General features: G+C 44.0%; 1 protein-coding gene across 5 annotated transcripts in view; it reads left to right on the plus strand.

Annotated features, from left to right (window-relative positions):
* The window catches only part of LOC137352977 (protein Smaug homolog 1-like), an 89,907-nt gene that overhangs the window by 49,541 nt on the left and 27,523 nt on the right, over positions 1–12,843 (plus strand). For all 5 annotated transcript variants that reach the window (XR_010969799.1, XR_010969800.1, XM_068018814.1 and 2 more), the window contains 4 exons: positions 1,782–1,891; positions 3,241–3,327; positions 6,399–6,708; positions 10,505–10,590. Coding sequence is in view for 3 of the 5 variants with exons in the window: in XM_068018814.1 (XP_067874915.1) it covers positions 1,782–1,891; positions 3,241–3,327; positions 6,399–6,708; positions 10,505–10,590 (593 nt within the window). In the remaining 2 variants the exon portion in view is untranslated. The remainder of the gene's footprint in view (positions 1–1,781; positions 1,892–3,240; positions 3,328–6,398; positions 6,709–10,504; positions 10,591–12,843) is intronic.

The raw sequence follows: 12,843 nt of genomic DNA on the forward strand, positions 1-12,843 counted from the left end.
TATTAAAATAGAGTATGTAATGTGCTGCTGTAAGAATCCATTGTGTTGCATACAAGTAGAAGGCAATAAAAGGATTACTGTATGCAGCTCTGGTGAGCAGCAGTGATTCCATATATCAAGAATTTAAATTGAATGTTAAAAGAATTAAATTATACTTTTAAAAAGAAAACAAACTTAACATTACCCAGTTTAAGTTTTGGGGATTGTGAAGAATTGACTTTAGCTGATCCAGGAAACTTGTTCCTTAGTAGTAAAGGTTTCTAATTCCAGGGGGCACTGGTTAAAAATGAGCAGGGAAGTTAAGGGGAACTGCAGGGGCAGTCATGTGGAGTCAGTTAAAGGGAGGACATAAAAGCAGACAGTAAGCATAGATTTAAAGTATCATGAATGTGTCTGAAGAGATTGAGGGAAAAGGTGAATAAGTACGGTTAATGCATCCAAAAGAGCCTGGTTTATTTGAGCCTCATAGTCTTTTCCTGAGCATTTTATATTCCTACTGGATCTCATGCCAATACTCCTCTTAAATCAGAAGATGTGTTTTTTTTCTCTGGCCTGCCTCATGTTTGTGGTGGTGCTAGTTAAATTAAACTATTAAATCCTGATTACAAGGTACAAGACATGTTAAAAGGCCAAGAATATCAGGAGGGATAATGAAACGAGTTTAAATTAAATCTCTGCTGGAACATTAGGACAAAAGAAAGACTTGCATTTATGTAGCACTTTTCATGACCATCGGACATCTCAAAGCGCTTTACAGCCAGTGAAGTACTTTTGAAGGGTAGTCACAATTGTATTGTAGGAAACAAAAATAACGAGTAAAAAGCAAGTTCAGGAATCAGTTCTTCAGGCACACAGTGAATCAGTGCCTTGAATAGTCTTCCAAGTGGAGGCAAATCTGGAATCAATCGAGGCAATTGGTTGTTTTTTATTTATTCAGGGGATGGTGATGGTGACTGTAGGTTCTATGTAAAGATGTGTTGAGCTAAATTAACTCCCTCATCTCTACTTATCTCTTGAGCTTTATGGTTTCTATTAGTAGCTCTGTGGTTGTTTTGGGGAAAACTGGACCAGTAGTGCACTGAATTAGAAGTAATTACAAACTAATTTCACCTCCGGGGCCTGGCTTCAGATCCATATCTCTCGTCTTTTTTTTCTTTCTGTCATTCTCTTGTTTTGCCTTGTCCATACAATATACCCCAGACTAAGATGCCAGTGCTTCTCTATGTAGTCTTTAGTTCTGTGTGGGTGGTGCCTTGGATGACTCATTTTCTCACTCTCTCCGCTGCCCCCCTGCCGTGCGCCACCCCCTCCCCCCCCCCCCCCCCCCCCCCCCCCAAACAAAAAAAAACTCTGGAAAAGAGCCTGGTCTGTTGGGTGGCTGCTCCAGTAGCACATTTGAAATTATGAACTTTTTCTGGGACATGATGTCAATTCAATTGCCAAATAATTGCTGTGGAGGTGAACAGTCAAACTATATTACTGTGTTGTGTAGCATATGGATGCATGGTGACTGTGGCTGTTAATGGATGATGGTGAGCTCCTTACTGGGATGTAACTGCACAATGGGTGGGTAATAATTAAGACCAGTGCAAGGTTGAATAATTACTGGCATGTCTAAGACTGGTATATAATTATAATTGTCATATTATACAATGTATAACAAATTGAAATCTTTATTATAGAACGACTGTTACTGGAATATTGTACTATACTATAAAGCAGACTAGTGAATTAGTGCTTTGCCTCCATGTTTCTGTAACTCAGTTTCTCTTTTATTGCAGATGTGCCCACTTGGTTAAAAAGTCTTCGGCTACACAAGTACGCATCACTGTTCTCTCAGCTAACCTATGAGGAGATGATGACCCTGACCGAACACCAGCTGGAATCTCAGGTTTGTCTTATATCAATGTTATTAAACCTCAAATCTTAGTCGGGGAGCTACCGTTATATCTTGGAGTGACTGCACACTGTCCGCACTAGTCAAGGTGCGAAAGTTCATTGTTTTTTTTTCATGTAATGCAGGGAGATATACAGTGAAAGGGTCCCAGGTTTTTATATTGGGCTGCCAACTATTTAATTTGCATAGGCTTCATTATTGCTCCTTGTCAATACAGAAGCTTAATTCAAGCACCCTATAATCCACTGCATACAGATAGCTTTTCTGCTGTAATTTTGTGCTCTTCAAGGTGAGATGTTAATATTGGAGAATTGGACACTTGATTTCAGGCACCTGGTGTCAACATCCGATTTCTTTTATAATAAATAAAAACTGGTGGCTACCTAGGAGTGGCTATAAGATTGCAATATAATTGAGAGTTTTGGATGGTATAAACAATAACTTGCATTTATGTAGCTCCCTTTTAAGGTGGGCAGATGTCCCAAAGTGCTACATGAAGAAAGAAATGGATGCAAAGTCTAAGTTGTAAAAAGCCAGCAATCTGGCTTGAGCCTTGATGGAGCGAGGTTTGGCTTTTGAAGATGGAGAGAATTAGAGGTAGAGAGGTTGCAGCCTTTAAGACTGGGTGTTTGAAGGCTGTGCCATCGATAATGGGGAGCAAAGGATGTCCAGCAATCAGTCATAGCACTGGAAAGGCACAGGAGGAGCCTAAAGATTAGGAGGGTAAAGTGAGCCTGTTATGGAATTTATAGCTGAGGACTTTAAATGCTTTGGGCAACAGGGAGCCTGTATAGGTCAGTGAGGATGGAGAACTGGGCAAGCGCAACCTTGTGTGGGAGGCTGCTGGTAGGGCTGATTAGACAAAAGCTGTAACTATGGTAACTGTAAAAAAAAAAGTTCCACATCTTCTAGCCTTATGTCTTGAGGTTTCTGTGTAATGTGTTTATGCTGATCTAGTACTCTATTTCTCGCTTGTGAGAAGAGCATTAGTGCCTATCAGCAATGTGCTCTTCTGGGTTTTATGTTTTTCTCCCCATCTCTGCTGAATGTGACTTGTGAGGTATGGTTCTACAGATGCCAGCAACCCTCCAATGTCTTAACTAAGTGGGCATGCTTGTGTGATCCCAGGTACTACCACTGAGAGGCATCACACATGAACCCAATTCCATCCTTGGTTGGTGTCCTCACAGGTGGGCTTCTAAAGAGGGTATATTAGATGGGAATTTTTCCTCCTCTTTCTGTTTTCTTCACCGCCCCCTTTTCTTCCCACCTTTTTTCCACCCCCCCCCCCCCCCCCCACACCACCCAACTCATGAAATGATCTTTTTTATTTTGTTCTGCAGAATGTCACAAAGGGCGCACGGCACAAAATAGCCCTGAGCATTCAGAAGTTACGTGAGCGTCAGGGCGTGCTGAAATCCTTAGAAAAGGTGAGTTGAGGGATATTTCTTCAATTACATCCCTTCTGCAAGTACCAGGTATAAATTCATACATATCATCAGATATTTGACATCTCGCCCAAATGGCCAGTCATCAGTGAGCCCAGGCTGTGAATGTTGGCAAAATACTCAATCATGAGTATTGCTGTTCCTGGTCCTGTTCTCACTGCACGTTCACATGCACCTTTCTGCATCAGTCGCAGACAGTGACCCAGAGCAGGAACTCCTTTCCTCAGCGTTTCCCTCGCTAGAAGTGCTGACCTAACTACAGCATGCTGACTTTCTTTCTAGTAAAGATCAACTGACAACATCGTCTCAGAATTGGATCTGACTGCAACATGTGGCCCATATTCCATGGTGCAATAACAACTGAGCTGTTTGAAGCTGTAGCATGTGAGAAATGTTGGTGAGATGGGTTATCTGTGTCCCTGGTATAAAGTGTTCCTCCCAGTCGTTCTCTTACCCCCTTCTTCACCCCCCCCCCCCCCCCCCATTCCAAATTGTATGTTTAGCTGCCGTGAGGTATTCCTGATTGCTCAGTACTTGAGGGTAAACTAAATTTGAATACTGGAAATTAAACTTGAACAGGGCAGTACAGTTTATCTGTCAGAAGTTAATAGTTCTGTTTAGAACTGAATAAGCAGCTTTTAATGTGACAAAGTTTCTGATGTCCTATAGATACCCTGTTAAGAATATCTCCTAACAGAAGGATTTATTGCTTTGAAAAAGTGTGTCTGCTTACATACTAACTTACGAATTAGGAGCAGGAGTAGGCCATTTGGCCTTTTGAGCCTGTTCTGCCATTCAATAAGTTCATGGCTAAACTGATTACTCCACATTTCCACCTACCCCCGATAACCTTCCACCCCCTTGCTTATCAAGAATCTATCTAGCTCTGCCTTAAAAATATTCAAAGACTCTGCTTCCACTGCCTTTTGAGGAAGAGAATTCCAAAGATACTCGACCCGGAGAGAAAATTTCTCCTTATCTGTCATAAATGGGCGACCCCTTATTTTTAAACAGTGACCCCTAGTTCTAGATTCTCCCACAAGGGGAAACGTCCTTTCCACATGCACCCTGTCAAGACCCCTGAGGATTTTATATGTTTCAATCAAGTCACCTCTTGCTCTTTCAAATTCCAGCAGATACAAGCCTAGCCTGTCCAGTCTTTCCTCGAAAGGCAGCCCGCCCATTCCAGGTATTAGTCTAGTAAACCTTCTCTGTATGGCCTCTAATGCATTTACATCCTTCCTTAAATACGGAGACCAGTAGTATACACAGTACTCCAGATGTGGTTTCACCAATGTCCTGTATAACTGAAGCCTAACCTCCCTGCTTTTGTATTCAATTTGATAAACGATAACATTCTATTAGCTTTCCTACTTGCGTGCTGTACCTGCATACTAACCTTGTGCGATTCATGCACTCGGACACCCAGATCCCTCTGCATCTCAGAGCTCTACAATCTCTCACCATTTAGATAATATGCTTTTTTTATTCTTCCTGCCAAAATGGACTATTTCATACTTTCCCACATTATAATCCATTTGCCAGGTCTTTGCCCACTCACTTAACCTATCGATATCCCTTTGTAGCCCCCTTATATCCTCTTCACAAGTTATTTTCTTACCTATCTTCGTGTCATCAGCAATTTAGCAACCATACCTTTGGTCCCTTCATCTAAGTCATTTTATATAAATTGTAAAAGTTGAGGCCTCAGCACAGCTCCCTGTGGCACACCACTCATTACATCTTGCCAACCAGAAAATGACTCATTTATCCCTACTGTTTCCTGATAGCTAGCCAATCTTCTATCCATGCCAATATGTTACCCCCTACATCAGGAGCTTTTATTTTCTGCAATAACCCTTGATGTGGCACTTTCTCAAATGCCTTTTGGAAATCTAAGTACAATACATCCACCAGTTCCCCTTTATCCACAGCACATGTGACTCCCTCAAAACTCCAATAAATTGGTTAAACATGATTTCCCTTTCTCAAAACCATGTTGACTCTGCCTGATTACCTTGAATTTTTCTGAATGCCCTGCTATAACATCTTTAATAATTTCTAACGTTTTCCCTAAGACAGATGTTAAGCTAAGTGGCCTGTAGTTTCCTGTTTTCTGTCTCCCTCCCTTATCATTGAAGCCAAATGTAGTATTATGCGACCCTCTAGTATACCCAGTTATGCAACATTAAACCAAATTCTGCACATACGCCATTTATTTACAAGAAACGCTGGAAGGTGAAATTTCTAAAATATGCATGTCTCTAGCAGTGAGATTTTATTTAATCCTAAACGCTCAGGTTTCCAGTAGTGCACCATCTACTGATAGTCACTCATTCACTGAGACTCTTCCGCTTAAATAACACGTTGCTAATTTTTCCTTTCCTGCAGTGCTATAGACTCCCACTGACGTCAGTTGTAATACTAACTGCTGCCCTGGCTGAAATCAGCCCATTTGCAAAGATCAGGAATCAAACTGGGAATCTTTTGGTTTGTACAACTTAGAATCATCTTCACTTTGCCACAGGAAGAGTAGTAATACTTGTGTTTGGAGATGGTTTAGCTCATTTTGTCTGTATCGGCTCTTGGGTTCTGGGCTTGAATTACTCAGTGATGTGTTAAAATTCTGGTGAGTAATAGATCATTAAAAAGACTGAAGGTTGTGTTTGGGAGGGAATGGGGGTGAATAGGTAAAAGTGGGGTTCTGCTCTTAAACTATTGGGACCTGGATTTTAATTTAGCCTAATCTGATAGTGATGAAAGCCTATTCTCTGTGCCTCTCTGACCTCACATGTAAGGCTCCAAGTGAAGTGAGCCTCAACCCTACATCTGGTGGATTCTAGGACCATAGCACAGAACTGTCCCCATCTCATTCACAGAAGTCATGTGGATGGATTGATTGGGAAAATACTTTTTGTTCACCACAGTTAGACAACTAACCTGATGAATTCAAAGAGTGAGAAACGATGCTAAAGCTGAGTGAAAATCATTCCAGTATATTATGCAAGGAGCCTAGTGATTGAAGTGATGAGCACTTGCTGTACTCTTAACAGGATATTCTTGAGGGAGGAAACCTACGAAATGCCCTTCAGGAGCTGCAGCAGATAATTATAACCCCGATCAAAGCTTATACCCCACCACAAATGACACCCAAAGAGGGACATGACACAGGCCCCAGTAACTCCTCCAATACTATACCAGGACTGGGTGCAGACAGCCGAACAACCAAGGCAGCTGCTGAAAAGGAATCGACATCTGATGGCTTTCAGTCCCAGAGTGTGTCAACATGCGATGGCGAGTCAGCAGCAGCCCCTGTATCTGAAGGTGACATTCCTGGACAGTTCACCAGAGTCATGGGAAAAGGTTAGTTCTTTTTAACAGGGTGTTTTTGTGGGAGGGGGTCACCGAATGTGGTTACAGTTTTTGCCTTCAGGACTCCACTAAGTTAATGATGGTATTGGGAAACAAAGTATAAGTACAAATTGTAAGTAGTTTAGCTGTTAAGGTTTGATTTTATTCGGATTACAAACTGAGCTCCTTCTGTGCTGTAAAGGACACTCTGGGCTGGATTTTGTTCCCTGCCCAACATCTGGTCTTGTGGCGGAGATGGGGCCAGAAAATCGGAGTGGCAGTGGCCACCACTGAGCTTGACGTCTGGATTGTTGGGCCTGATCTTCCTGGTGGCAACGAGGCTCAGTGGCAGCACCTCCACCGCTCTGCGACGGGACCCTACTTTAAATATTTAAAATGGCTCTCTGCGTAAACTTAAATTTAATTCCCCTCAATCTTGCCTACAATTCACAATCTTGAGCACGTCTTGTGGCACTCGTGCCTTCACTTTCCCGTTCAAGAGTAGCTGGCGCCACCAAGGTGTGGAAGGGGTCAACTCCACATTTAGTGTATGGCGGATTGGGAGGTGGGGGGGGTTGCAGTATTAGTGTATGGAGGGAAAGGGGTCAAGTCTGCATTATTTTGGACCGTGCGCAGGGCTGGCAGCCTTTTAAAAATGATGCCAGTACCTACTGTTGCATCAAGTACACCATAAGCGGCCTCGCCATTGCTGCCTTTGCCATGTGATTTGGGGGTGGGGGGTGGATGGAGAGGGGGCATGGCCACCCATCGTGAAATCATGGCAGTGCGGCTCCCTTGTGGGGTGGCTGCCATTTTCAGTACTGAGCAGCAGCGGGACAACAAAATCTAGCCCTATGACTGAACAGCATTTATTTTCCTGCAGTCTCCATAAGGTCTCTAACTCCTAATTCTAGACATTGGCTGTCCTCTGATACCTCATACCTTCTCCACGTTGGTGCTTAGCCTGTACTGGGTTAACATAAGGAATAGGAGTAGCCTCGAGCCTGCTCCACCGTTCAGTACGATCATGGCTGATCTTCTACCTGAGCTGTACCTTCCTGCCCACTCACCATATCTCTTGATTCCTGAGAGATCAAAAATCTGTCTATCCTCAGTCTTGAATATACTCAACGATGGAACATTTGCAACCCTTTGGGGTAGACAGTTCCAAAGATTCTCAACCCTCTGAGTGAAGAAATCTCTCCTCATTTCAGTCCTAAATGATTGACTCCTTATCCTGAGGCAGTGCCCCCATGTTCTAGATTCCCCAGTCAGGGGAAGCAACTTCTCTGTCTACACTGTCAAGCCGTTCAGAATCTTATATGTTTCAATGAGATCACCTCATTCTTCTAAACTCTGGAGAATATGGACTCCATTTACTCAGCCTCTCATCATAGGACCACCCTGTAAAAATGCTGCCAGCACCTGCTGTTGGATCAGGTGACACTGAATGGCGTCGCCAATGCTGCCCCACCGTGTGATTTGGGGGTGGACGGGATGGAGAGGGAGCATGGCCGCCCGTCGTGAAATCGATTTTATGGGGATTGCCAAGCCTTGCTGGGGATTGCTGGACAGCAATCAGGGCATGTGTTGGTTTTTCTTGAATTATCAATAAGTCTGCATTTGGGCTATTTTATGCAGTTTTAACCATCTTGCCTTCAAAAGAGCATTAGTACATTCTAGAGGCTTGCAGAAAGAGACACCAGGGTCTCTGGCATTTGGAGGTAGTAGTTGGACAGAGGGATCGACCGTTGACATGCTGTTCTCCCTTCGTCAGATACAGGAGAAATGCCGTGAACAACAGATGCCCCTCTACATTGCTTTCATTGATCTCACCAAAACCTTTGACCTTATCAGCAGACGTGGTCTCTTCAGACTACTAGAAAAGATCGGATGTCCACCAAAGCTACGAAGTATCATCACCTCATTCCATGACGATATAAAAGGCACAATTCAACATGGTGGCTCCTCATCAGAGCCCTTTCCTATCCTGAGTGGTGTGAAACAGGGCTGTGTTCTCGCACCCACACTTTTTGGGATTTTCTTCTCCCTGCTGCTTTCACATGCGTTCAAATCCTCTGAAGATGGAATTTTCCTCCACACAAGTTCAGGGGGCAGGTTGTTCAACCTTGCCCGTCTAAGAGCGAAGTCCAAAGTACGGAAAGTCCTCATCAGGGAACTCCTCTTTGCTGACGATGCTGCTTTAACATCTCGCACTGAAGAGTGCCTGCAGAGTCTCATCGACAGGTTTGCGGCTGCCTGCAATGAATTTGGCCTAACCATCAGCCTCAAGAAAACGAACATCATGGGGCAGGACGTCCGAAATGCTCCATCCATCAATATTGGCGACCACGCTCTGGAAGTGGTTCAAGAGTTCACCTACCTAGGCTCAACTATCACCAGTAACCTATCTCTAGATGCAGAATTCAACAAGCACATGGGAAAGGCTTCCTCTGCTGTGTCCAGACTGGCCAAGCGAGTGTGGGAAAATGGCGCACTGACACAGAACACAAAAGTCCGAGTGTATCAGCCCTGTGTCCTCAGTACCTTGCTCTGTGGCAGCGAGGCCTGGACAACGTATGCCAGCCAAGAGCGACGTCTCAATTCATTCCATCTTTGCTGCCTCCGGAGAATACTTGGCATCAGGTGGCAGGACCGTATATCCAACACAGAAGTCCTCGAGGCGGCCAACATCCCCAGCTTGTACACACTACTGAGTCAGCGGCGCTTGAGATGGCTTGGCCATGTGAGCCGCATGGAAGATGGCAGGATCCCCAAAGACACATTGTACAGCGAGCTCGCCACTGGTATCAGACCCAGAGGCCGTCCATGTCTCCGCTTTAAAGACATCTGCAAACGCGACATGAAATCCTGTGACATTGATCACAAGTCGTGGGAGTCAGTTGCCAGCGATCACCAGAGCTGGCGGGCAGCCATAAAGACAGGGCTAAAATGTGGCGAGCCGAAGAGACTTACTAGTTGGCAGGAAAAAAGACAGAAGCGCAAGGGGAGAGCCAACTGTGCAACAGCCCCGACAAACAAATTTCTCTGCAGCATCTGTGGAAGAGCCTGTCACTCTAGAATTGGCCTTTATAGCCACTCCAGGCGCTGCTTCACAAACCACTGACCACCTCCAGGCGCGTATCCATTGTCTCTCGAGATAAGGAGGCCCAAAAGAAAAAAAGAAAGCAGTTGGACTGAAATGGGCTTTTAACCAATTAATATGTAAAAATGATGTGTTTTATTATTATTGTCTCCTTTTGAAAAGGGGCTTGATGTCTGGTTCTGAAAACCATTGTGGGCATTACAGTAAGTGCAGGCAGGGTGTCCCACAGACTGGAAACTGTTCCATGTGTCTTGAGGAGCGGGCTGAATGTATTAGATATACATTACCTTCTCTTTTTCATCCAGTGTGTTGAAATTGAAACTCTTTGCTTTGTCTTCTACTCTGACTCTTTCTTTGACAAGAGCTCCAAACTATAGAAGTTCCTTTAATCTACCATTCTTGCAATATGCAGATTTCTAAAATATAAGCAGCTAGTCTGCTTCCTGATGGACATCATTTTCTCTCTTGCTGCATTTGGCTTGTCACTTAGCTCCCTCTAATAGTCTTATTCCAAGTTTTCTCACGCTCCTGATCTCTTTCTGGTAGAGAGCAGGTTAAGGGCAGGTGACCTCATACGTTGGCACACTGTTCCACAGACTCTGATTGTGGATACTTTGGAGGAGAGGCTGAGAATGGATATGTTCTGTTTTGATTGTAGAATTTAGTCCAGAGCAGCTTTAAATCTATTTCGTGTTTCTACAGTTTGCACTCAGCTGCTGGTGTCCAGACCAGATGAAGAAAATATAAGCTCTTACTTGCAGCTCCTAGAGAAGTGCCTGGCTCACGAGGTGGGTACTTGCATGTTATGATGGGTATACTATTCTGTAGTAATGGTATAGGTTGTGGGTGGGGGGCGTTGGGGTGGAGGGTGCGGGTGGCAGCGAGGAATACCATCCTGTGGTCATGGATTGAGATGGGGGTAATACCATCCTTTTTTTAAAATTCATGGATGTGAGTGTCGCTGGCAATGCCATCGTTTGTTGCCCATCCTTAATTGTCTTTGAAGATGGTGGTGAGCTGCTGCCTTGAACTGCTGCAGTCCACAGGGTGTAGATACACCCACAGTGCTGTTGAGAAGGTTTTTGACCCAGCAACAGTGAAGGAATTGATATAGTTCCAAATCAGGATGGTGTGTGACTTGAAGGAAAACTTGCAGGTGGTGGTGGCCCCTTGGATCTGCTGCCCATATCTTTATAGATGTTAGAAGTCACCGGTTTGGAAGATGGTTTCGAAGGAGGGACTTGGCGAGTTGCTGCAGTGCATCTTAAAGATGGTGCACACTACAGCCAGCTGATGGTCGTTGCCTGGCACTTGTGTGCCACTCATCAGCCCAAGCCTGAATGTTGTCCAGGTCTTGTTGCATGCCAGCATGATCTGCTTTAGTATCTGAGGAGTTGCGAATGGTACTGAACACTGCATCCTGAGGTAATGGTATGGGATGGCGGAATTACCATCCTGTGTCCTGTGGTGGTAATATGTCCTTGAAATGCACACCCCTTTCCAATTGCTGGAACTGTTTTCCTTTTTTCAGAAGAATTGTTCAATCCAGTGAAAGAGAATCTCTGGTCTGAATGGTGGTCTCCTGTTCCCATGTTCCATTCTGAGCCCAAAACAGTATCTAATTCGAATCAGCAAAGTAAAAAGAGGCTGTAGATCCCATATCTTAACTTTTTTTTTCAGTTCTGCCCTCTCTTGGAGGGGAAATGAAGAACTTTTATATTGCATCTTTCAGAACATCCCAAAGAGATTTGCAGCCAATAAATAAATTACTTCTGAAATGTAATCACTTGCTTTGTGGGCAATCATGGCAGCCAGTTAGCCCACAGTAAAGTCCCACAAGCAGCAGTAAAATAGTCCGATCATTTGTTTCGGATGGTATTGATTGAGGAAGAATTGTTGGCTAGGACACCAGGAGAACTCCCTGCTTTTCTTTGGATTCTTTGGCATTATCAAAAGAAATCTAATCTTTTACATCTATCTGAACTGTTAAATGGGGCTTTGGTTTAATGCTTCATCCAGTAGTACTGCCCCAGTGCTTATAACTGGAGTGTCAGCCTGAAATTATGCATTAGAATGGGGCTTGATGCCATAACTATCTGACTCAAAGGTGAGAGTGCTACCAGTGAGCTAAGCTGACACATGCAGAATTGTTGCTAGAATATGGTCTCTGGGTACCAAGGACCCTGCAGTGTCACCCAATTAGCCATTCCTCATGCGTTGGGTTAGACTGTGGATGGATCAAAGCCAACTCTATCCTGTTCTCGCCAGTGAGCACACACACACTTCCCAGTGACTCACTGGATAGTCATCAGGCACAGCAACCCAAGGTGACCAGATTCTTTATGACCAGCCCAAGAATATTGGTACAGATTGTCACCTTCTCTACTGGAGCCCTTGCTGGGGTCTGCTCATTCGACACATACAGGGTTTCTTTCTGAAAAATTCTGGTTTTCATCAGTGTTACTGTCCCTCACAAGTATGATTAATTAGTTCAGGCTATGTTTTGTACTTTAATGTCATCGGATTCTGAATTGTCAAGCTAATGCAGTTCGTTCATACCTCCCAATTGTTACTCGGGAGCTACAATTGTTCATCTGTTTATATATTAAAAAGTGCCCATTTTTTTTATTGCCCTCCCATAGAAGTACTTTCTGGACCAGTTGTCTGCACCCCCACCCCCAAACCCCCTTCCTATTTTTTTCGCTGTTCTTTCTGATGTCTTGTATCTTAGAGGATAGGTACATGGCACGAGGACATGAGCTGCTCATGGGTAGCAGGGATTGCCATGGAATAGTTCTCCCTTTCTGATCTCCCACAAAGTGCAATTTACCAGGGCTCAACCTTGCACCAATCCCTACCCTGTAACTTAAATTTTGGTGCCATTCGCATCACTGCAAAATGTGAATAACTTTAACTGATTACTCATCCTGATGTGCAAGTGTATTTACAATAGCACTGCCCTGCTCAAAATGTTACTCACATTTTTGATAAGAGGGTTATCTGTTACAAATGTAATGTTCGCTTTCTGTGTGTGCATCAGG

The sequence above is a fragment of the Heterodontus francisci genome, chromosome 40, assembly GCF_036365525.1.
Source record: "Heterodontus francisci isolate sHetFra1 chromosome 40, sHetFra1.hap1, whole genome shotgun sequence".
Classification (NCBI taxonomy): Eukaryota; Metazoa; Chordata; class Chondrichthyes; order Heterodontiformes; family Heterodontidae; genus Heterodontus; species Heterodontus francisci.